Genomic DNA, 23,247 nt, shown 5'->3' with positions numbered 1-23,247 from the left:
GTTCAGTTGACCAAATGTAACATGTCCTAATGAAATTTTGTATTGTGTATAAAACTTGTTATGATTCTGCACAGTTGATGTATGTGAATGAATTTGTTGAACGCTTGTCAAATGTATTTAAGAAAGTAAATAAAATGGATTACTCATGCCAATGGGATTTCATGGAGTTGCTTTAACTCACTCCACACGGAACAAACGGTCTGGACGGGTCCAGGGCTCACACAAAGAAGACCACACTGCAAAATGGAAGCAGTGATGCTGGAGTATACAAAACACTGATTTAGTCCAGGAGCTTGCGTGAGGAGAATGAAAGGGTTCATTGGTATTAATCATTCAAGAACCAAAATGCTTATACAATACTGATAACTTCCAAGGGGCTAATGTGAGTAGAATGGAGGATTCATGTGGGTACAGTGAATGTTAGGAAAGATACAGAACACAAATCCAAGCAACAAATTGTACAACATGCAAAACGTACAACATAAGTCAAAGTTGGGTGAGTACAGGTTTGCCTCTTTGCAGTAAGGTTCATGTGTGCAATGCTTCAAATGACAGCAAGTTGCTGCATGCAGAGCAGGTCACACAATACCAGGAATACTGATACCCCACACTTTAGATCTTCAAGTGATTTACAAGAATGATACTCAGTCGCTGTGGCCATTGAAAGGAGAAATAATCTACATTCAGTGTCTTCATTAATATTTAGCCGATTAAAGGATGATTTCTTTCAGTCAAATGCAGCTGAACTATAAGTCCTATAAAGCTGCAGCTTGACATCCTGACTCTGTTTGGAGGGATATGGACCAAGCGCAGGCAGGTGGGACTAGTGTAGCTGGTAGACATAAAATGCTGGAGTAACTCAGCGGGCCAGGCAGCATCTCGGGATGGAAGGAATGGGTGATGTTTCAGGTCGAGACCCTTCTTCAGACTGAGATTCAAGGAAGAGGATGACACAGAGATATGGAGTGATACGATACAAAAACAGTCAGACAAGTTGGGGAACTAGGATGGGGGATGGATGGAGAGAGAGGGAAAGCAAGGGTTATGTTTAATCACTTCATTTATTTATATCACTAATTAACAGAGTTCCCAGCACAGGTCACTGCAGAACACCACTGGTCACTGACCTCCAGCCAGAATAACAGTCTTCCACCACAACCCTCTGCCTTTGATGAGAAAGCCAGTTCTGAATCCAAAAGACCAAGTGTCTGTGGGTTCCATGTCTACCCCTATTGATAACGTTCACACCTCCTAAAAAAATCTCAAGTTCGTAAGACCTGACCTGCCACAGGCAAAGCCATGTTGACTGTCCTTAATTAGCCCATTCTCTTCCAAATGTGAGTAAATCCTATGTTCTATTCTATGTTCTAACTGTTCCCAATTTACACTGAGCTCCTATCTCCTGCCTAATAATATTATGTTCTGCCTTATCCCAATTTAGTATCTTCCACTAAGGTCCAGACATACCCTTATTCATAACTAATTTAAAACTTATGGAGTGTGTTCACTGTTCACAAAATGTATTTCCTCTGAAACACCAGTCACCTAGACAGTTTCATTTCCCTGTACAAGATCCAGTATAGTCCATCCTTGACTTGGATTATCCAGATTGTGTTTCACGAAACTCTCTTGTATACACCTAACAAATTCTGCCCTACCTCAGCCTTGAGCACTGCATAAGCTGACACCAAGTTGCAGAAGTTATGGACAGTCAGGATACCTGTCAAAGTATACAGCGGGATGGAGATCAGCTACAGAAGTGGGCAGAAAAATGGCAGATGGAGTTCAATCCATGCAAGTGCAAATGTTACACTTTAGGAGGTAAAATGTAAGGAGAAAATAAACAATTAATGGCAAGATCCTTAACAGCACTGATGTACAGAGAGAACTTGGGGTCCAAGACCATAACTCCGTGAAAGTGGCAACACTAGAAGACAAATTGGTAATGAAGATATATAGTTTGTCGGCCTTCATTGGTCACATTGAGTATAAGAGTCAGGAAGTCATCATGCAACTTTATAGAACTTTGGTTGGGCTGCATTTGGAGTATTGCATACGGTTCTGATCACCCCAATACAGGAAGCATGTGGAGGCTTTGGAAAGGTTTGGAAAGGACGTTACTAGAATGATGCTTGCATTAGAGGGCATTAGTTTTCCTGGGAGGTTAGATAGCCTTGTTTTCTCTGGAATGCCGGGGAATGAAAGGAGAGGGATATTACATTATAAAAGACATAAATAGGGTAGACAGTCAAAAACCTTCCCCCAGCATGGAAATATCAAACACTAGAGGGCATAAAATTAAGGTAAGAGGAACAAAGTTTAAAGTTTTTTACACAGAGTGATGGATATCTGAAATGCACTGCCGGGGGTAGTGTGGAGGCAGCTGCAATAGTGGCATTTGAGAGGCTTTTGGATTTCCATATGGACATGCTGGGAATGGAGGGATATGGATTATATGCAGGAAGATAAGATATTTCTTGACATCATGGTTGACACAGGAATTGTCATAATATGATAAGATCATGTGATAAGGGTAGAATTAGGCCATTTGGCCCATCAAGTCTACTCCGCCTTTCAATCAAGGCTGAACTATCTCTCCTTCCTAACCCCATTCTCCTGCCTTCTCCCCATAACCTCTGACACCCATACTAATTTAGACATTGTGAACCAAAGAGCCTGTTCCTGTGCTGTACTGTCCGCTGTTCTGAGTTCCAGACAATAATGGGGAAGTTAAAGTTGTCCACTAAGACAATGCTGTTGTTTTTGCATCTTTCTGTAATCTGTCCCTATATCTGTCTCCCGATCTCCTCTAACTCCGCTTGATATTATGAAGCCTATAGTACAATCTCATTAGTAATTGCACCTTTCTAATTTTCAGCTCTACCCATATTGCTTCAGGACGAACTCTACGCTTTGTCACCGCCGTGATATTCTCCCTGATTAGTGAAGCAAATCCTCCACCTCTTTTACCTCCCTCTGCATCACGTCTGAAATATCTCTAGTTCACCTGAGTAACATGCGTGAAACCTCTATGCAAGGATATTGGTCATCCTCCACTTCAGATGCAACCCCTCCCTCTTGTACAGGTCATCTCTACACCAGAAGAGATCCCAATCTGAATCCCTGCCCCCATACCACCTCCTCTCCCATGCATTCATCCATCCTACCCTACTATTTAAACTGTGACTAACACCTGCCTTCTCCCCAAATCCCCTGACTCCGCTATCTTTAAGAGCTCTATCTAACTCTTTCTTGAAAGCATCCAGAGAATTGGCCTCCACTGCCTTCTGAGGCAGAAAATTCCACAGATTCACAACTCTGGGTGAAAAAGGTTTTTCTTATCTTCATTCCAAATGGCCTACCCCTTATCCTTAAACTGTGGCCCCTGGTTCTGCACTCGGGAACATGTTTCCTGCCTCTTGCGTGTCCAATCCCTTAATAATCTTTTATGTTTCAATAAGATCCCCAATCATCCTTCTAAATTCCAGTGTGCACAAGCCCAGTCGCTCCATTCTTTTAATATATGACATTCCCGCCATCCGGGGAATAATCCTTGTGAATAAATCGGTAAGCACACAGAGTCACACTGGGTTAGAAAAGTAGTTGGCAGATTTAAATCATCCTGACTGAGAATCCTTGTGTAAAAGTCAATATTTCATTGATTTTTTCATGTTTTTTGTTGTATCAAAGCAACAGACAAATAATTAATGTACACAAAATTGCTGGGGAAACTCAGCGGGTGCAGCAGCATCTATGGAGCGAAGGAAATAGGCGACGTTTCGGGCCGAAACCACGGGACACAAATAATTATCCCACCCAGTGTGCACAAACACATTTCAACCATGTCATCTCTTCACAATTAGGACATGACATCTGTTAATGTGCAATGATAAATGTAAGATACCAAATTTTGCAGCAAGTTAGAGAATGTTCCATTTCTTGTAACTCACGTGTTTTCAGCCCAGGAGTTGCTCTCTATTTATTATAATCCCCAGGAGCAGAGTCACCATTGTGAAATATCTGTGCCCCGTGGGCCAGCCGCAAAATGTGGAACTGGACTTCAGCCAATCTGAAATGGTTCATCAGGGGAAATAAGATATAATGTACAATTTTACTTCGACGTCACGTGAGTGACTACGTGAAGAACCCGCTCAGTGCGCAGGCGCGGCATTACGCCAGCAGTGCAACAGCGGCAGCGGGAGCTAGGCACTCCCGCAACAGATGAAACGGACCGTCAGGTGAGTATCCTGAGGTCGGGTTTCTTTTACAGGGGAGCCCCTTTTTCTGCTTGTGTTTTACAGGCAGAGAAAAAGGCTCTGGAACAAAACTGTCCCCCGTTCGAGGAGGAACGTTTCCCGTCGGGGGGAAGGGGGGCAGCAACAGGCGGTAGGAGCGACCCGGTGTTCCTCTATTCCCCGACACCGTGCCGAGCCCAGCCCGCTAGTGGGCTGAATGTATAGCCACCCGAAGAGGCATCCGGCAGGTGTTCCCGATTTGGGACGGGACGTCTCTCCACCCGCACAGGGGGAGAGAGAGCCGCCTGAGCCACTGGAGCGGCTCTCGGAGCAGGTGCCTGCGAGACGCGCTGCTTGAGGGGCGCTCTCACTACTACAAGGCACAAAAGCTCCAGAAGAAGGTGGTAGGAACATTTAACCGGGCGTTCCGCTATCCCCACACCGCGCCGAAGCCAGTCCCGCTAGTGCCTGAGCTGCGGGCTGGATGTCTAGCCATCCGAAGAGGCATCCGGCCGGTGGCTTCCGACTTGTCGGAGGGGACGTCTCTCCACCCGCAGCGAGAGAGACAGCCGCCTGAGCCGCTGGAGTGGCTCCTGGAGCAGGAGCTCCTGCGAGACACGCTACGTGAGGGGCAGTCTCGCTGGAGGGTTCAGGCATACCCTCCACAGTGCCTAGGCACTGCCCATCGCTTCCTCCTTAGTGTGGTTAGCTTTGGGGTGACCAGTGGCTGGGCTGGTCATGAAGAGGGGTCACTGGCTGAACAATATCGGGAGTATGCTTGAGGTACAGGATCAGGAAGAGCTGCTGGGTGTGGCCGCTATGTGGCTCCACCACTAGCGAGATGGCTTTTCAGTCTCAACTGATGGCCAGCTTACTACCTGTCTTTTCCAAAAAACCTCTCCAAGACAGGTAGCCATGAGGCGTTGGTTTTATCACGCCTCCCCTAAATTGCATTTACTCAAAGTGCCCGCCATTATTGGGGGATACATTGAGCAGCGCGTTTAACCTAAATATTTTAAAAATGCATTTGGTACCCTGACGTCGGCTATCATGTCCACCTGCTCATTCCAGAAGGGCAGGGTAGTATGGCAAAACACCTGACCCTACTGTTCAACGGTATACCTCATAACTTCTGAAATGAACTCACAAACCTGCCCTCAATCTATGAAATTAACAGGACTATGAGAACGCCGACCTCATAAGCACAGATCCTGCTACCTGGCACTTACCAAACCAGTCCTAAAAAACTGGACGAAGTGTTCAAACTATTCGGCACAAGAGGGCAGAGTCTGGAATGAGCACCACACTAAACCAGACAGCAGTACCTCTACGTGTCCACCAGGGGCGTCTACCTCATGGTACTGGTGAAAGCTCGGGGCCTGCATGCCAAACCTGTAGCATTTTAGGCCACGGCCCAGAGCAGGCCCCAGGGGAAAATGTGCCACCCCCCAACAAACATCGTCCCTACAAGAACAAGGAACCAGAAACCGAAGAAAACAACAATGAAGACAGATAAGTATGGTTCCTACCATCACATAAAGGTTAAGGGTTGTACTAACAAGGGGTGGATGAATCACGCCTGGTTAGGAAGCTATCACTCTTGGTAGTTATATACCAAAAAATAAATACAAGGGGAATAGAATTAATATCTTGCCACCAATTCAGCAAGCACCCCAAGTGGTCTACCCTCCCACGATGGTGAATGTCGCACCATCGTTGATAAACCACTTGGGTATTTCACCAGGTATACCCATTCATGGGATTTGTAACTACTACCATGGATCCAAGGATACTTTATGGTAGACATCGACCTTGAAGATGCACACTATTCAGTACCTTCTCATATAAGTTTCGGATATACCGCAATTACCTGGATGGAGTAACCATGATGAGCGTTGCGGCATTTAAGTCAAAGTTATCCAGAATCAACTAGCCCTGACACTTAGAAACATTCCGTCATGGCATGTCTATATATTAACGACAAACTATCCTTGGATACAGCTTTAGCTGCATCGCTTCTCGGCCTTTTGGCTAAGATCAAGTGTAGTATCTGTTCTTATCAGTTTAATAATCTGATACGTCCCTTATCTAGGGACCATATATTAAATTGAATTTTGGAACAGGGAGATGGAATAGGGGCTTGCTCCGTCCACTCCACGCATCGACCCAGTATTGCAGTGCCTCTGGGAACGGTGCACAAAATATATATCCAGATATTTACGTTGACCATCCACAACGTTGTTATCTGGTATTCATTAAGACTATCAGTCATGGTGCATTAACCACCAATCAACTACGTGGCAAAGTAATTGGGATATAGCAGCATTACCAGCTACTGAACTTTGTACCTTTCGTATGAGCTGAGATACTAGTGTTCAAAACTATCTCCATACCTGTAATATGGGGGCAAATGGATTAATCTGTAGTGTTATCATGGAATTTATCGGCAGGAAGGATTATGGTTGTACACTTCCACCTGTTTTGAGTAACATCTTATGTGTCCTGATGTGTTACTGAGCTTGTAATACTTAATGCCAATATGAATTGACTTAAACATGTTATATATTAACTTACTTAATTCCAGTGAAGCATTTGCTCAGTAATCCACCAAATTTGCATGTTCGTTTATAAGATAACAACATCAGTGGTGGCATATACCAAACCACTTGGGCGGAGAACATCGATATTAGGGGACAATTTATTAACAATTGGAAACCGTATGTCGTCAAACATGTTTGACCATCAGTAACTCACCTACCAGGTGAGCTAAATACTGTAAACATACATTTAAACCAAAAATATTTGCTGAAATCACTAAGCAATATGGACACCAGATATCGATTCCTTATATCCAATTAAATCACCACGTACTAACTTACGTCACATGAAACCAATCTCAAGGCAGCGGCAATGGAGACATTCCCGCGTATTGAGGGGTGGGGGGAACCTAATCTCTATGTTTTCCTTTCCTTCTACCTCTTCAATAGGTACTACGGCTTCATCAGTCGGGTACTACGCAAATTACAGTGGACCAAGTCCACAAGCATGGTTCCCAGTGATCCTCGACATGGTCATTAAAAGAATTGCAGAATTGGGAAGACCATTGCTGTGCTTGGATCAGGAGCACTATCAACCTGATGACAGCATTCCGTCGCATATCCTAGGGAACATACCTGAGGAGCATCAAGAAATGGTACACTGTTTCCAAAACAGGAATTACACATTCAACTATAACAAAAAACTGTACTGGAGCTCCTGGCAGGTCTTCACCACAATGAAGGACATGTTCTGTTAGCCTACTCAACTTGGGTACCGCTCACTGGTGATCAGATACAGGAGAGGTATATCAATCCATTCCCCAGATATAGGTACATCCAAATTGGGATGTCAGTGAAATCCTGACATACCTTAGGGGATGATCACCAGCCATGTCACTCACCCTGGAACAGCCTACCCTGAAGATGGACATGCTGGTGGCCTTACATCAACACAAAGAGCCAGCTCTCCCATCTACTGCGATGGGACAACATGGTTATAACACCAGATAGTGTCACATGCCCATTCAAGGGTTGGCCAAACAGAACAGACCAGGAACATCAGGTCCAGTCATGAAATTCCGGGCATACCCACCTGAACCACGTTTTATGTGTCATGACCCACTTAGAGATCGACACAATAAGGAATACCGAGGGAGAGGAAAAAGCCTTAAGGGTCAGCCACAGGAAACCTCATGGTCGGGTGACGAGCTAAACTATCTCTAGTGGCTCAAGCAGGTACTGGGAGTTGCTGGAGTAAATACTAACGTGTATAAAATCTTATTCCACCAGAACAGCTTCCACGTCAGTAACTAAGAGGATGGACGAGCCTATGGACCACATCCTGGCTACTGCAGGGTGGTCTAGGGAGTATACGTTCCAAACTTTTATAACAAACCACTGACAGAACCTGTATCGTTTGCAGAAAAAGAATCTGCAAAAAATATATAATTTAAGCCCGGGGGAGCAATTGGTCTTGTTGTAGTTAATAACACCATTATTGTTTTTACAAACAGATTCATGGTTGATTACGATAACATACTTCCTCCGTCGAATGACTTCGGCAGCGAGTGAAGTATGAACTGTTACACGGTTTGAAATCACAGAGCTTTGAAGTCTTCACGTAGTCACTCACGTGACTCCGAAGTAAAATAGTAAGATTAAACGAGAACTTACCAGTTTGAAGTTTGATCTGTATTTTATGAGGAGTTACGATGAGGGATTACGTGCCCTCCGCTCCCACCCTCATTATATGGATCAAACTAATAAATTGATGTCTCCTTATCTTTACTATGTTTACTTCAAATAACTGTGTCTATCTGTGATTCCACACCGCTGCTTGGAAGTATGCCGCGCCTGCGCACTGAGCGGGTTCTTCACGTAATCCCTCATCGTAACTCCTCATAAAATACAGATCAAACTTCAAACTGGTAAGTTCTCGTTTAATCTTACTATTAATTCTGATTTGTAATGTGAGATTCTTTACAAACAAGCATCAGTGTTTTAAGTGAAAATATCTGGGGGCAAATGTACACACAGAGGTGATTAAAGATTCAAGGCCTTCAAACGATAATGGAAACAGGAACCTATGAACTCTCCCATTAAGTCGGCTTGAAACTGAATGTGTAGGAAAAGTCACAAAGGGGGATCCTGTTTCACCAGCCCCCTCTCCTACCGGATTCCCACATCTTCTGCTTTCCACATAGAGCAGAAGTTCTCCAATATTCATTGCCACAGATGCCAACAACGAGAATTCATGAAGATGTTGCCAGGACTATAGTGTCTGAGCTATCAGGAGAGGTTGAGTGGACTGGGTCTCTATTCCTTGGAGCTGAGGAGGATGAGGGGTGATCTTAAAGAGATGTATACAATCATGAAAGGAATAGATGTGGTAGATAGATGCACAGAGTCATTTGCCCAGAGTAGGTGAATCAAGGAACAGAGGACAGAGGTTTAAGGTGAAGGGGAAAAGGTTTAATAGGAATCTGGGGTATAACTTTTTCACACAAAGGGTGGTGGGTGTATGGAATCAGCTGCGAAATTTACCTGCGTCTTGGAGGCTGAAAGTTAGCTTGTTAGCCAAGAACGATAGACTTGGGCCAAATCGCTTATTAAACTTGGGGAGGGGAGGACACAATGAGGCCTAACACAGCGGTTCCCTGGATTTCACTCACCCCTGCACAAAGCAGGAAGTGTCAATGTGACTTCACAAATCTGGAAAACGAAACTTGAATCAGATCCAGAAAGCCCTGAAACTGTTATTTCATCATTCATGTACTGTTCACCAGCACTCATGAAAGTTTTTCTTTTCTCTTTTTTTTTTTCTTTTTATTTATATAGCACATTTTTAGTCAACTTGCATTGACCCCAAAGTGCTTCACATAATTACATCCACACACACTTTTGTAAATATTTACATTCCCCTGTAAATCCAAAGGACATAAATTTCCCGTCTCCGGCGTATGGGTCAGGTAGCGGAGTGGGGGGGAGGGGGGGGGGGGGGGGTAAGGTTAAATAGATTCCTCTTCCAGAATGGTCAATAATTTGGGATTCTGCCCAAACATCTCAGACCTGAAACGTTGACTCTGCCAGACCTGCCGGTGTTTCCAGCACCATAGATAGACTAAAAATGCTGGAGTAACTCAGTGGGTCAGGCATCATATCTGGAGAGAAGGAATGGGTGGCGTTTCGGGTCGAGACCCTTCTTTAGACGGAGTCCTTCTCTCCGGAGACGCTGCCTGTCCCGCTGAGTTACTCCAGCATTTTTGTATCTATCTTCGGTGTAAACCAGCATGTGCAGTTCCTTGTGTTGGAAGGAACTGCAGATGCTGGTTTACACTGAAGATAGACACAAATCGCTGGAGTGACTCAGCGGGAAAAGCAGCTCGTAACCCGAACTCATCCGGTCCGCAGATGTTTTTTTTCAATTAGTTTTTACGACCTGGGAACTGCAGCCATTCACGCCGCCCGCAGCCGCCCGGGTGTCACAGCCAGACCTGGGGCAAGCGAGCCGACTGGGGTGTCACAGCCAGACCTGGGGCAGCGAGCCGACCTGGGCACGCAGGCATTGGCGGACTGGCCGGGGTGTCAGCTTGCTGAATGGCAAGTGGGACCCTGATGAAGTGGGCCCCCTTTGTCTCCTGGCAACCAATAATTTTAGACCCAATCCGGCAGTGGACGCAGGTGACCTGGGAACTGCAGCCATTCCCGGGGCACGCAGCCGACCTGGGTGGCTGCGAGCGGCCGCGGGGACCAGACAGCGTCTTCTGCCAGCCCACCCGCCAGCCAGACACGGTGTCCTTTGGCACAGGCGCAACTGGTGGAGGTGGTGGTTGGCAGGTAGCTACTGGGTGGAAGGCTGGCTGCTTCGTCCCGGGCTCTCGCTCTGTCTCTCGATTTTTCTCTTCCCGTTACGTGATTTCCCCGAGCCAGGAAGTCCCCGTCCCTCAGACCTTAACCGCACAGCGCATTGTGGGACAGGGGAAGATGGAAGCTCACATCTTCCACACATGGAGGCTCACATCTTGAAGGAGTTTCACATCTTCCTTTCTACTGACTAAACCAAACCATTGATCCTGTCCCGCCAGCCATTTTTCAAAATTTAGCAACTCAAATGTGGGTGCTTTGACGCAGGTGCGTCTTCATTGCTGCAAAATATGGTACTGAGACTTTGCCCGGACTTCATTGGTATCTGGTTGCATAATAAGTTGCCAGTGATTAGCAGACAGGAACAAAGGCAAATTTTGAACTGGGAAACCACACTCAATATGATCAAAACATAAGGTGCTGGAGTAACTCAGCAGGTTAGGCAGCAACTGTGGAGTAAATGGATTAGTGACATTTTAGGTTGGGATCCTTCTTCAGAGTGACTATAGGTGGGTAGAGAGCTTTCCAGCTTTCTCCCCACTACCACAATCTGTCTGAAGCAGGGTGCAGGTCTGAAATGTTATCTATCCATTTCCTCCATAGATGCTGCCTGATCCGCTGAGTTACTCCAGCACCTTGTGTTGTTCTCAAATTTCCAGCATCTGAGGGTCTCCATACAACATGAAAGCTGCTGATTTTTCCTGGAATTTCCCAGGGGTAAAACACAGGGACTGTATCCCTACAATGAATTTCCCTGGATTTCACTCATTCCTGCACAAAGCAGGAGGTGTCAATGTGACTTCACAAATCTGGAAAACGAAACTTAAATCAGATCCAGAAAGCCCTGAAGCTGTTATTTCATCACTCATGTACTGTTCACCAGCACTCATGAAAGTGTTGTAAATATTTACATTCCCCTGATTTACATCTCCGGCGTATGGGTCAGGCAGCGGAGTGGGGGGGGGTGTAGGGGGGGGGGGGTGGGGGGGGGGGGGGGGGGGGTAAGGTTGAATAGATTCCTCTTGTTCCTCAGAGAAAACCCACGTGGTCGCGGGGAGAACGTACTGACTTTTAATCGACACCCTAGGTTGGATTCACAGCCACTTTAGCCGTCTCTCTTCGAGACGTTTCCAGCAGGGACCTTGCGTGAGGGTATGGCTTCTTGGATGCTAGAATCCAGATACACTGCAGCTACATGTGGTTCACGACATACGGTCTCAAACATCCCAGATGGACAAACCACTGCACATCCGCTTCCTTGAGTAGTCGCATCCAATTCTGCTGGGGAATGGCAGCCCCACCAAAGGAATATAGGCCACCCCCGCCTTATAGGAATAGAAGGTCACGTGTATCTTGCATCTACAGATACAGGAGCTTTAGTCGAGGCTGCTCCTGGGAAGTGGAGATGCCAAGCAGGACTGAGGAGGATCAGAGGTCGGAGGGAGCTGGCATGGGGAGGGATTCTGTCCCAGGAGAAGGAAATTACCAGGAAAATGAGGCTTAAAGTGTGGAGCAAGTGGGAGCAAGTAAGTAAGTAAGTAAGTAAGTAAGTAAGTAAGTAAGTAAGTAAGTAAGTAAGTAAGTAAGTAAGTAAGTAAGTAAGTAAGTAAGTAAGTAAGTAAGTAAGTAAGTAAGTAAGTAAGTAAGTAAGTAAACTTTATTTATATAGCACATTTTAAGTCAATTTGCATTGACCCCAAAGTGCTTCACATAATTTAAATAATAAGTTCCATTGCAAACCATAGAAAAAGGTTTTAAAAAAATGAATAAAAATGGACACAACATATTACAGAGTTCAACACAAACATCCCCCCACAGCAGAATCAAAACATTTCCACTGTGGGGGAAAGGCACCAGAAAGTTAAGTCCTCTTCCTCTGTGAAACACCCGAGGTCAGGGCCCATCTGTGGCCGTGCAGCCAGTCCGATGATTTTCAGGGCCCTCTTGCCGTAAAGATGAAACATTGGCGTCGGGTGAAACATTCCTCAGCGGCTTGGAAAAGTCTGGAGCGGCTGTCCCCTCCCCGGAGACCGGAGACCGCGGCACTCGTAGTCCTTCGGCCGCGCCGGCTGGAGCTCCGACCCCGGCGAACTCGATCTCTGACTCTGCGGCGCTCCAAATCCAAATCCAGCGCCGCCCGCGGCCGAACGCCCGCAGCCACAGCTCCGCGATGTTGGAAGTCGGCGACCAAAGCGCTCCGGAGGTTACCGCACGGCGACCCGGTAGGCATCGCCCGCTCCTTGTTGGTATCCCAGCGCTGCGCCATCGCCGCCGAAGCTGTAGTCCCAGCCGGTCCCGACAGGAAAACGGCGCTCCACTTTCGGTGGTAGGCCGCGAGGACGAGGCGAAGAAACAGCACGGAGGGATGCTGCCTCTCCGACCAGGTAGGTGACTAAGAATAAAGTTTCCCCCTTCCCCACCCCCACCCCCCACATAGAAGACCTCCACTAACATAAAATAAAATAAAGAAAGGTGTAGAGGCGGACTGCGGGCAGGCTGCCATACACAGACGGCGCCCACTCCCGCACATCCGCCATCTTCAAGATACTTGAGCAGTGGAGATCATCACCAAGAGACCAGGAATCCGGGGACCACGGGTGAAGATGTTTCTGACCTTTGAAGAAGATGCTCACATTTCTTACTGGTGCAGTGTGGGTGACTGTTCTGGCCAGAGTCAGCACTGAGGACACAGGCAGCTGTCTGGCACTCCACGTACAATAAAATCTAAATAAGATCTAAGGTACACTTAATTCTGATTTGTAATGTGAGATTCTTTTCAAACAAGCATAAGTGTTTTATGTGAAAATATCTGGTGGCAAATGTACACACAGAGGTGATTAAAGATTCAAGACAGTCAAACAATAAAGGAAACAGGAACCTGTCTACTCCCCCATTGAGTCAGCTTGAAACTGAATGTGTAGGAAAAATCACAAAGGAGGATCCTGTTTCACCAGCCCCTTCTCCTGCCGGATTCCCACATCTTCTGCTTTCCACATACAGCGAGTGTCCACCAATATTCAGTGACCGAGCTGCCACAGATGCCAACAATGAGAATTCATGAAGATGTTGCCAGGACTAGAGTGTCTGAGCTATCAGGAGTGGTTGAGTTGACTGGGTCTCTATTCCTTGGAGCGCAGGAGGATGAGGGGTGATCTTAAAGAGGTGTATACAATCATGAGAGGAATAGATCAGATAGACAGATGCACAGAGTCACTTGCCCAGAGTAGGTGAATCAAGGAACAGAGGACATAGGTTTAAGGTGAAGGGGAAAAGATTTAATAGGAATTTGAGAGGTCACTTTTTCACACAAAGGGTGGTGGGTGTATGGAACAAGCTGCCAGAGGAGGTAGTTGAGGCAGAGACTATCCCATAATTTAAGAAACAGTTAGACAGGTATATGAATAGGACAAGTTTGGAGGGATATGGGCCAATCACGGGCACGTGGGACTAGTGTTGCTGGGGCATGTTGGCCGGTATGGGCAAGTTGGGCCGAAGGGCCTGTTTCCACACTGTATCACTCTATGAGAGGACGGGGTCTGGCGGTAGCGGTGGAGCCGTGTTTGCGGTGCAGTGGTCGATGAGGGTGCCGGGGGGGAGAACAAGGGAGGAGCCAGCTTGGGGTACTTTGTAATTTTATCAGTGCCGTTTATGTGGCAACTATTTGCTTAACTTGGGTATGTAAGCAAAGAATTTCACAGTGAAGAATTTCACCATGCTTTCAATAAAACATTCCATTCCATTACACTTAAGAACTAAGTACTGAGGGGAATTAGACCTACATGTTTCCATGTCTGACACCACTGCACCGACACACCGAATCATCTTTGGAATTGGCGATTATATCCAAAGTAGAAACTGTTTAGGATCATGAATATTGTGAAAAACTGCGGCACTGGGGTACGAAAATGCAACTTCCTCCATCGCAACATGGACCCGCTGCAGTTTGCATACGGATTGAACAGTTCCACGGATGAGGTTTTGCACACCGCTCTCTCTCACCTTGACGGCCAGAAGGGGGGCTATGTGAGGATGCTGTTCATTGACTTCAGTTCAGCTTTCAATACCATAGTCCCCACCAGTCTTGCTGAGAAGCTGCTGGAACTGGGGCTGAACTCTCCCCTGTGTGCCTGGGTCCTGGACTTTCTCACCGCCAGGCCCCAGGTGGTCAAGATGGGGAGACAGACCTCCAACTCCCTCACCCCGAACACAGGATCCCCCCAGGGTTGCGTCCTTAGCCCCCTATTTTACTCCCTGTACACACATGACTGTGTTGCCAGGTTCAGCTCCAACAACATCATCAAGTTTGCTGATAACACAGTGGTGGTGGGCCTAATCTCCGATAACGATGAGAAGGCCTACCGGGAGGAGGTGGCTGATCTGGCACTCTGGTGTCAGGCCAACAGCCTTCTCTTGAATGTCACTCAAACTAAGGGGCTGATTGTGGACTTTGGAAGGGCACAACATCCGATGACGTACACGCCACTGGAGGTAAATGTGGGACTGCTGTGGATAGGGTGAGCTGCTTTAAATACCTGGGAGTCCACATCACAAAGGATCTGACATGGACTACACACACTGCCGCACTGGTGAGTAAGGCTAGGCAGCGCCTTTACCACCTCAGGCAGCTGAGGAAATTCAGAGTTTCTCTGAGGATCCTTCAGTGCTTCTACTCAGGGGCTGTAGAAAGCATCTTGTCCGGTAACATCACAATCTGGTTTGGGAACAGCTCTGCCCAGGACAGGAAGGTTGTGCAGAGAGTAGTGAGCGTTCGGCCGAACACACTAAGGGAACTATACTCACCACCCTGCAAGACCTCTACACCAGGAGGCGCAGATCCAGAGCCAGCAACATAATGAAGGACCCCTACCACCCCAGCAATGGACTGTTCCAGCTGCTACATAGAAATATAGAAAATAGGTGCAGGAGTAGGCCATTCGACCCTGCACCGCCATTCAATATGATCATGGCTGATCATCCAACTCAGTATCCTGTACCTGCTTTCTCTCCATATCCTCCTGATCCTTTAGCCACAAGGGCCACATCTAACTCCCTCTTAAATATAGCCAATGAACTGGCCTCAACTACATTCTGTGGCAGAGAATTCCAGAGATTCACCACTCTCTGTGTGAAAAATGTTTTTCTCATCTCGGTCCTAAAAGATTTCCCCTTTATCCTTAAACTGTGACCCCTTGTTCTGGACTTCCCCAACATCGGGAACAATCTTCCTGCATCTAGCCTGTCCAACCCCTTAAGAATTTTGTGAGTTTCTATAAGATCCCCCCTCAATTTTCTAAATGCTAGCGAGTACAAGCCAAGTCTATCCAGTCTTTCTTCATATGAAAGTCCTGACATCCCAGGAATCAGTCTGGTGAACCTTCTCTGTACTCCCTCTATGGCAAGAATGTCTTTCCTCAGATTAGGAGACCAAAACTGTACGCAATACTCCAGGTGTGGTCTCACCAAGACCATGTACAACTGCAGTAGAACCTCCCTGCTCCTATACTCAAATCCTTTTGCTATGAATGCTAACATACCATTCGCTTTCTTCACTTCCTGCTGCACCTGCATGCCTACTTTCAATGACTGGTGTACCATGACACCCAGGTCTCGTTGCATCTCCCCTTTTCCTAATCGGCCACCATTCAGATAATAGTCTACTTTCCTGTTTTTGCCACCAAAGTGGATAACCTCACATTTATCCACATTATACTGCATCTGCCATGCATTTGCCCACTCACCCAGCCTATCCAAGTCTCCTGTAGCCTCCTAGCATCCTCCTCACAGCTAACACTGCCCCCCCGGCTTCGTGTTATCCGCAAACTTGGAGATGTTGCATTCAATTCCCTCGTCCAATTCATTAATATATATTGTAAATAGCTGGGGTCCCAGCACTGTGCCTTGCGGTTCCCCACTAGTCACTGCCTGCCATTGTGAAAAGAACCCGTTTACTCCTACTCTTTGCTTCCTGTCTGCCAGCCAGTTCTCTATCCACATCAATACTGAACCCCTAATACCGTGTGCTTTAAGTTTGTATACTAATCTCTTATGTGGGACCTTGTCGAAAGCCTTCTGGAAGTCCAGATATAACACCTCCACTGGTTCTCCCTTATCCACTCTACTAGTTACATCCTCGAAAAATTCTATAAGATTCGTCAGACATGATTTACCTTTCATAAATCCATGCTGACTTTGCCCAATGATTTCACCACTTTCCAAATGTGCTGCTATGCCATCTTTAATAACTGACTCTAGCAGTTTCCCCACTACTGATGTTAGACTAACTGGTCTGTAATTCCCCTTTTTCTCTCCCCCTCCCTTTTTAAAAAGTGGGGTTACTTTAGCTACCCTCCAATCCTAAGGAACTACTCCAGAATGTAAAGGGTTTTGAAAAATTATCACTAATGCATCCACTATTTCTGCGGCTACTTCCTTAAGTACTCTGGGATGCAACTTATCTGGCCCTGGGGATTTATCGGCCTTTAATCCATTCAATTTACCAAACACCACTTCCCGGCTAACCTGGATTTCACTCAGTTCCTCCATCTCATTTGACCCCCGGTCCCCTGCTATTTCCGGCAGATTATTTATGCCTTCCTTAGTGAAGACAGAACCAAAGTAGTTATTCAATTGGTCTGCCATGTCTTTGTTCCCCATGATCAATTCACTGTTTTCTGACTGCATGGGACCTACATTTGTTTTAACTAATCTTTTTCTCTTCACATATCTATAAAAACCTTTTTTGTTCCCTGCCAGTTTTCTTTCATAATCTATTTCCCCTTTCCTAATTAAGCTACAGTCCCTTCCCTAATTAAGCTACTGTCAGGCAAACATCTCCGCTGTCATGCTGTGAAAACAGAGAGGATGAGACGGAGTTTCTTCCCACAGGCCATCAGGACTGTAAACTCTTATCTCACCAGGGACTAATTTGCCGTTGTGTTGTGTCTTTTTAATATATTTTTTCTAACATGTAAACAATGGTTCTGTTCTATTATGTTCTGTTGCTTTTGCACAATCCGCAGGCATTGCCACTTTCATGTCACTGCACATCTTGTTTGTGTATGTGACAAATAAAGTTGACGACTTGAACTGCAACGTGCAGACTGTGAAAGGGAGAGCTATTTCATGGAAATCACAGGTTTAAGCTTCACTGTGTGGGCAGCTCATTCCTCTGAGCTGCGGAGTTTCCCCGTGAGTGAGGAGCAAAGCCCGGAACTGGATTATTCTTTTTTATAACAAACCCTTGGACGGAAGGAACTGCAGATGCTGGGTTAAAAGGATAGACATAAAATGTTGAAGTAAATCAGCGGGACAGGCAGCATCTCAGGAGAGAAGGAATGGGTGACTTTTCGGGTCGAGACCCTTCATTTTACAGCAGTCTGTGAAAGTGAAAGGTTTATCAAGACAGCAGGGAAATTCCCTCCCCCGGGACGTCACAGATTTTGACAGCTTTCACTGCAGAAGAGAATGCAAATGAGAAAAGTGAATCCCCATAAATAGGAGCTGACTGGTCCTCTGCAGCAGAACGTGATTCAGCAGAGAGTTGCTGCATTGGGAAGAAGATCCTTCAGCAGACATCTCATCAGCAATACAAAGTGGAAGATGGACAGAGCAGCCAGTGTGACCATCCTCATCCTCCTTCTGTGTGTCGTCACTGCACAGGGTATGTTGAGATGTCTGTCCCTGCGATTTATTCCTTATTGTACTGTAGCACAAAGTATGAATATATGATTCCCCGGTTCATGTGCTGTTTACAATGTGCAATGCAATTAAACTTCCAAAAGTCTTTACAATGCAACATTGTTGTGTGTGAGAAACCTTTAAACACATTTAATTGAAATCAAAACCATCCGTTTTAATGTAAAACTGATGCAGCAGCCTGACTACAAATGTAGAAAGAAATGTACCAGCAAACTGTTCAAACTGTAGTTACAATATGTTTATGGATTGTGGCTGCTCTTTTGTCTTTGTGTTTGAGCTGCTAAGTGAAACTCGCAACTTTAGTGAAGGTGTTTGTGCAGACATCCAATATCTCTCTCTGGGTCGTGCATTAATTAAACAAGAGGGCTGGAGAAGGTACCAGAACGTTTTGCAGGCTTTGGTCCCATCGATTCCACGATTAAATCTGAATGAATCTTTCCTCAGGTATTCCGATCCTAGTAGCACATGGACGGTGTCACTGCACTGGGACCAGCGCTAAAGTTATTCCTACAAAGTCCATCCGGAGTCTGAAATTCATTCCCAGTGGATCTCACTGCGAGAACGCAGAGATAATGTGAGTAAATGAGTCAGAGCAACAACTCAACCTTACTCCCTCCCGGATTGTAAATTCTGTAATTTAAAATGATTGGAATGTCTGTGAATTATAGCTTGAATGTCATCTTCTCCTTACAGTGTCACGCTGAAAAATGAGAAGAAGGTGTGTGTGGATCTTGAAGCCAAGTGGTTGGAGACACTCATTAAGAAAGGTCAGTGTTCTGTGTTTGCCGGAATTCAGATTTCCGCTGTGAATAAATAAATGCCGTGATTTATTTGCCGTGTGAGTGCTGTCCTCCGTATTAGAGGGCACGGTGTGCTCCTCCCTGCTAAACATTCCCACTAACATTGGACACTTTCTGATATTTTACTCAAGTTGGCATCAGAGCAGAGCCCCAGGTCCTCTCACCCAATGTTCATTACTAATGTTCCCAGAAGCAGAGGTTGTGATACTGGAAGCCACCAAGTGCAGGAGCGCTGGCTGGTTTCATGGTCGCTGTTCACAATGTTGAGACCGATTGTAACACATTTTAGAACACAGCTGCCACTGGTCAATGAAGGATGTCTTCTGTTCAAAACATGGATATTAAGAATGAAATATTTAATAGTTATCTTCATCACAGGCTGTAGAATGGAACACGGGGTGGGGGATGAGGGGAAGGGGGAGGAAGGGGAAATTGGCTGCCAATTAACCACAATGCTTTGTACTGGATGGTCTCCAGGTTTGGGTGTTGGAACTAGCAGAGAAATGGAGAATATTTATCACATTTCTGAGTTGTGCCTTACAGTTGGTGAATAGGATGATAAATAATTGTCAATAGGTGATTCAGGGTCTCACTGAACCATTCTGATAAATACTAAAACTATTGATATTGCCTGGATGTGGTTTGGCACAATTGCCACCTGGCACTAATACACCCATGCCTGAATACTGTCATGGTCTTGAAATATACTTCACTTTCTAAGGAGATAGAAATGGAACTAAATATTGTGCAGTACCTTTTGGTTAATGCACACTGCAGTATCAATGAGGTTTAAAGGTACACAAAATTGCTGGGGAAACTCAGCGGGTGCAGCAGCATCTATGGAGCGAAGGAAATAGGCGACGTTTCAGGACGAAACCCTTCTTCAGACTGATGGGGGGTGGGGGGGGGGGAAAGAAAGAAGGAAAAGGGGAGGAGGAGGAGGCGCCCGAGGGCGGGCGGATGGGAGGGTGGGAGGAGACAGCTAGAGGGTTAAGGAAGGGGAGGAGACAGCAAGGGCTAGCCAAATTGGGAGAATTCAATGTTAATGCCATAAGGACGCAAGGTCCCCAGACGGAATATGAGGTGCTGTTCCTCCAATTTCCGCTGTTGCTCACTCTGGCAATGGAGGAGACCCAGGACAGAGAGGTCGGATTGGGAATGGGAGGGGGAGTTGAAGTGCTGAGCCACCGGGAGGTCAGGTAGGTTATTGCGGACTGAGCGGAGGTGTTCGGCGAAACGATCGCCCAACCTACGCTTGGTCTCACTGATGTAAATCAGCTGACATCTAGAGCAGCGGATGCAATAGATGAGGTTGGAGGAGATACAGGTGAACCTTTGTCGCACCTGGAACGACTGCTTGGGACCTTGAATGGAGTCGAGGGGGGAGGTGAAGGGACAGGTGTTGCATTTCTTGCGGTTGCAATGGAAAGTGCCCGGGGAGGGGGTGGTGCGGGAGGGAAGGGAAGAATTGACGAGGGAGTTGCGGAGGGAGCGGTCTTTGCGGAAGGCAGACATGGGGGGAGATGGGAAGATGTGGCGAGTGGTGGGGTCACGTTGGAGGTGGCGGAAATGGCGGAGGATTATGTGTTGTATTTGCCGGCTGGTGGGGTGAAAGGTGAGGACCAGAGGGACTCTGCCCTTGTTGCGTGTGCGGGGATGGGGAGAGAGAGCAGTGTTACGGGGTATGGATGAGACCCTGGTGTGAGCCTCATCTATGGTGGCGGAGGGGAATCCCCGTTCCCTGAAGAACGAGGACATTTCCGATGCCCTGGTATGAAATGTCTCATCCTGGGAACAGATACGGCGTAGGCGGAGGAATTGGGAGTAGGGGATGGAGTCTTTACAGGGGGCAGGGTGGGAAGACGTGTAGTCCAGATAGCCATGTGAGTCAGTGGGTTTGTAATGTATGTCGGTCAGGAGTCTGTCCCCTGCGATGGAGATGGTGAGGTCAAGGAATGGTAGGGAAGTGTCGGAAATCGTCCAGGTGTATTGGAGTGCCGGATGGAAGTTGGTGGTGAAGTGGATGAAGTCAGTCAGTTGTGTGTAGGTGCAGGAGGTGGCACCAAAGCAGTCGTCAATGTAACGGAGGTAGAGGTCGGGGATGGGGCCCTGGTACGTCTCGAACAAGGATTGTTCAACGTACCCGACAAAGAGGCAGGCGTAGCTGGGGCCCATGCGTGTGCCCATAGCTACGCCTTGTGTTTGGAGGAAATGGGAGGAGTCAAATGTAAAGTTGTTGAGGGTGAGGACCAACTCCGCTAAGCGGAGGAGAGTGTCAGTGGCTGGGTATAGGTTGCTCCTCTGGTCGAGGAAGAACCGGAGGGCTCCGAGGCCATCCTGGTGGGGGATGGAGCTGTAGAGTGACCGGATATCCATGGTGAAGATGAGGGGGTGAGGGCCCAGAGAGTGGAATGCGTGGAGGCGGTTGAGAGTGTCTGAGGTGTTTAATGAGGTTTAGTTTAGATTAGTTTAGAGATACAGCGCGGAAACAGGCCCTTCGGCCCACCGAGTCCGCGCCGACCAGCGATCCCCTCACACCAACACTATCCTACAGACACTAGGGACAAGTTACACATGCACCAAGCCAATTAACCTACAAACCTGTACGTCTTTGGAGTATGGGAGGAAACCGAAGATCTTGGAGAAACCCCACGTGGTCACGGGGAGAACGTACAAACCACTAGTATCTTTGCAACAAACTCCATACAGACAGCACCCGTAGTCGGGGTCGAACCCGAGTCTACTGCTGCGCCACCATGGCCGTTTGTGTTTACAAACTTCCAAATCGTTGTAATCTGCTTCTTTTTGTGGAAAGTCAGTTTGTTAATTCCCTTAGTTCTGCTGCAGGAAACATTGTAAGCGCTATTACTGTGGCTAACAATGCAATCAATTACATTTCAGGCAACAAACACCACAAAGGAACAAAATGAAGCTGCAATCCAAGGGATTCAATTCTACTCCAGGAGAATCTGCCGGGGAATGAAGGAGGCTCAGCCGCGGAATTTAACACTGTGATTCACCTTCCAGTGGTTCAGTCCAGTGTCACCTCTCCATTGTTTTCCGGGAATGATCTAGGGTTCCTCCCTGTCACAGTGCATGTTTACATCCTGTCACGGGGCATGTTTATACCTGAGCAAACAATCTGATAATGGTTTTTATCTTTGTGCCAAATTCAAAGTTTATTTTGAGGTTTGTGTTAACTTAGGTAGATTTGGACGTGAACTCTGTAGAAATGAAATTAACATCCGTTGTTGAAATGTAATACAAGCCACGAGAATGCTGGCTGCTGTATAATTGAGTTCTCGGGAGGCCTTGTTCATCTTGAACTCAGTACACATGGGAAGCCAGTGATGAGCTGGTGGACTGTGCCTATTAGTATCATGAAATTAAGTGTAATAATATTCACTCCTAGTTCGTAACCCCTCAATTCCACCATCCTCTCTGCACTCTCATGACCATACTCGTTGGACTGAGAATATAATTACACCACTGTGGAGAAAACAATTTGTTATCACATGTTGTAATCTCAAACCCATGCACTTTACCAGGAGAGAAAGAGGATGTCGGCCAATATATAAAGTTGAATTATCGTTGGTTATTTCATTAAAATGATCCGAGATAGGATGGTAATGATGGAATTAATGAAATAAATATCTTCCACATTTTTGCTGAACATATGGTGCATTGCAACTTAATTTCAAATGTTTCCAAAGCATTTTTATTCTGTTCCCATTTCTGTTTAAATCCTGTTCATAATCTGTGATGTACCAATGTCAATACTGTTGCCCAATTGTTTTTGTTCTAGTTTGAAAAAAAATATTCTTGTCATAAACTACAAGAGCAACTACCCACTCGTAAGGGTTGTGCCATTTCCCAGCATTGTTTTAGACCATTGATATTTTAACTGGAGCTCTGGTGTTTTCTCCTTAAACCATATTTTAGGATTTATCTAGTCTGAAGAAGCAAATTCTCTGCAGATGTGATTATGTGATGATAAACACCTACATTTTGTAAGGTATTGCTGCTAATAGTCTGATTACCACTGGAGTAAATGTAATTGTAAATAATAGTAATGTCTGTACAATAATTAAAATCAATATTTTTGCCCTGAGG

General features: G+C 46.2%; 1 protein-coding gene and 1 non-coding gene across 3 annotated transcripts in view; both read left to right on the top strand.

Annotated features, from left to right (window-relative positions):
- LOC116975083 (interleukin-8-like) overlaps positions 1 to 22,389 on the top strand; it is a 28,028-nt gene extending 5,639 nt beyond the window's left edge. Inside the window, exons 1-4 of one of the 2 annotated variants that reach the window (XM_033023795.1) lie at positions 18,048 to 18,296; positions 18,779 to 18,908; positions 19,028 to 19,101; positions 22,036 to 22,389. In XM_033023795.1, the coding sequence (XP_032879686.1) occupies positions 18,236 to 18,296; positions 18,779 to 18,908; positions 19,028 to 19,101; positions 22,036 to 22,064 (294 nt within the window). In that variant the 5' untranslated portion in view covers positions 18,048 to 18,235 and the 3' untranslated portion in view covers positions 22,065 to 22,389. Of the gene's footprint in view, positions 1 to 18,047; positions 18,297 to 18,778; positions 18,909 to 19,027; positions 19,102 to 22,035 lie in introns of those variants that run through there. The other variant, XM_033023802.1, reaches the window with a different exon arrangement.
- On the top strand, positions 6,247 to 6,438 carry LOC116983881. Its single transcript, XR_004414835.1, has one exon. It is a non-coding gene; the product is annotated as a U2 spliceosomal RNA (small nuclear RNA).
- Positions 22,390 to 23,247: the final 858 nt, after the last annotated feature.

This window comes from Amblyraja radiata, chromosome 1 (genome assembly GCF_010909765.2).
Source record: "Amblyraja radiata isolate CabotCenter1 chromosome 1, sAmbRad1.1.pri, whole genome shotgun sequence".
NCBI lineage: Eukaryota > Metazoa > Chordata > Chondrichthyes > Rajiformes > Rajidae > Amblyraja > Amblyraja radiata.
The sequence above is the reverse complement of the archived record's forward strand: the minus strand, read 5'-3'. Positions and strand labels throughout refer to the sequence as shown.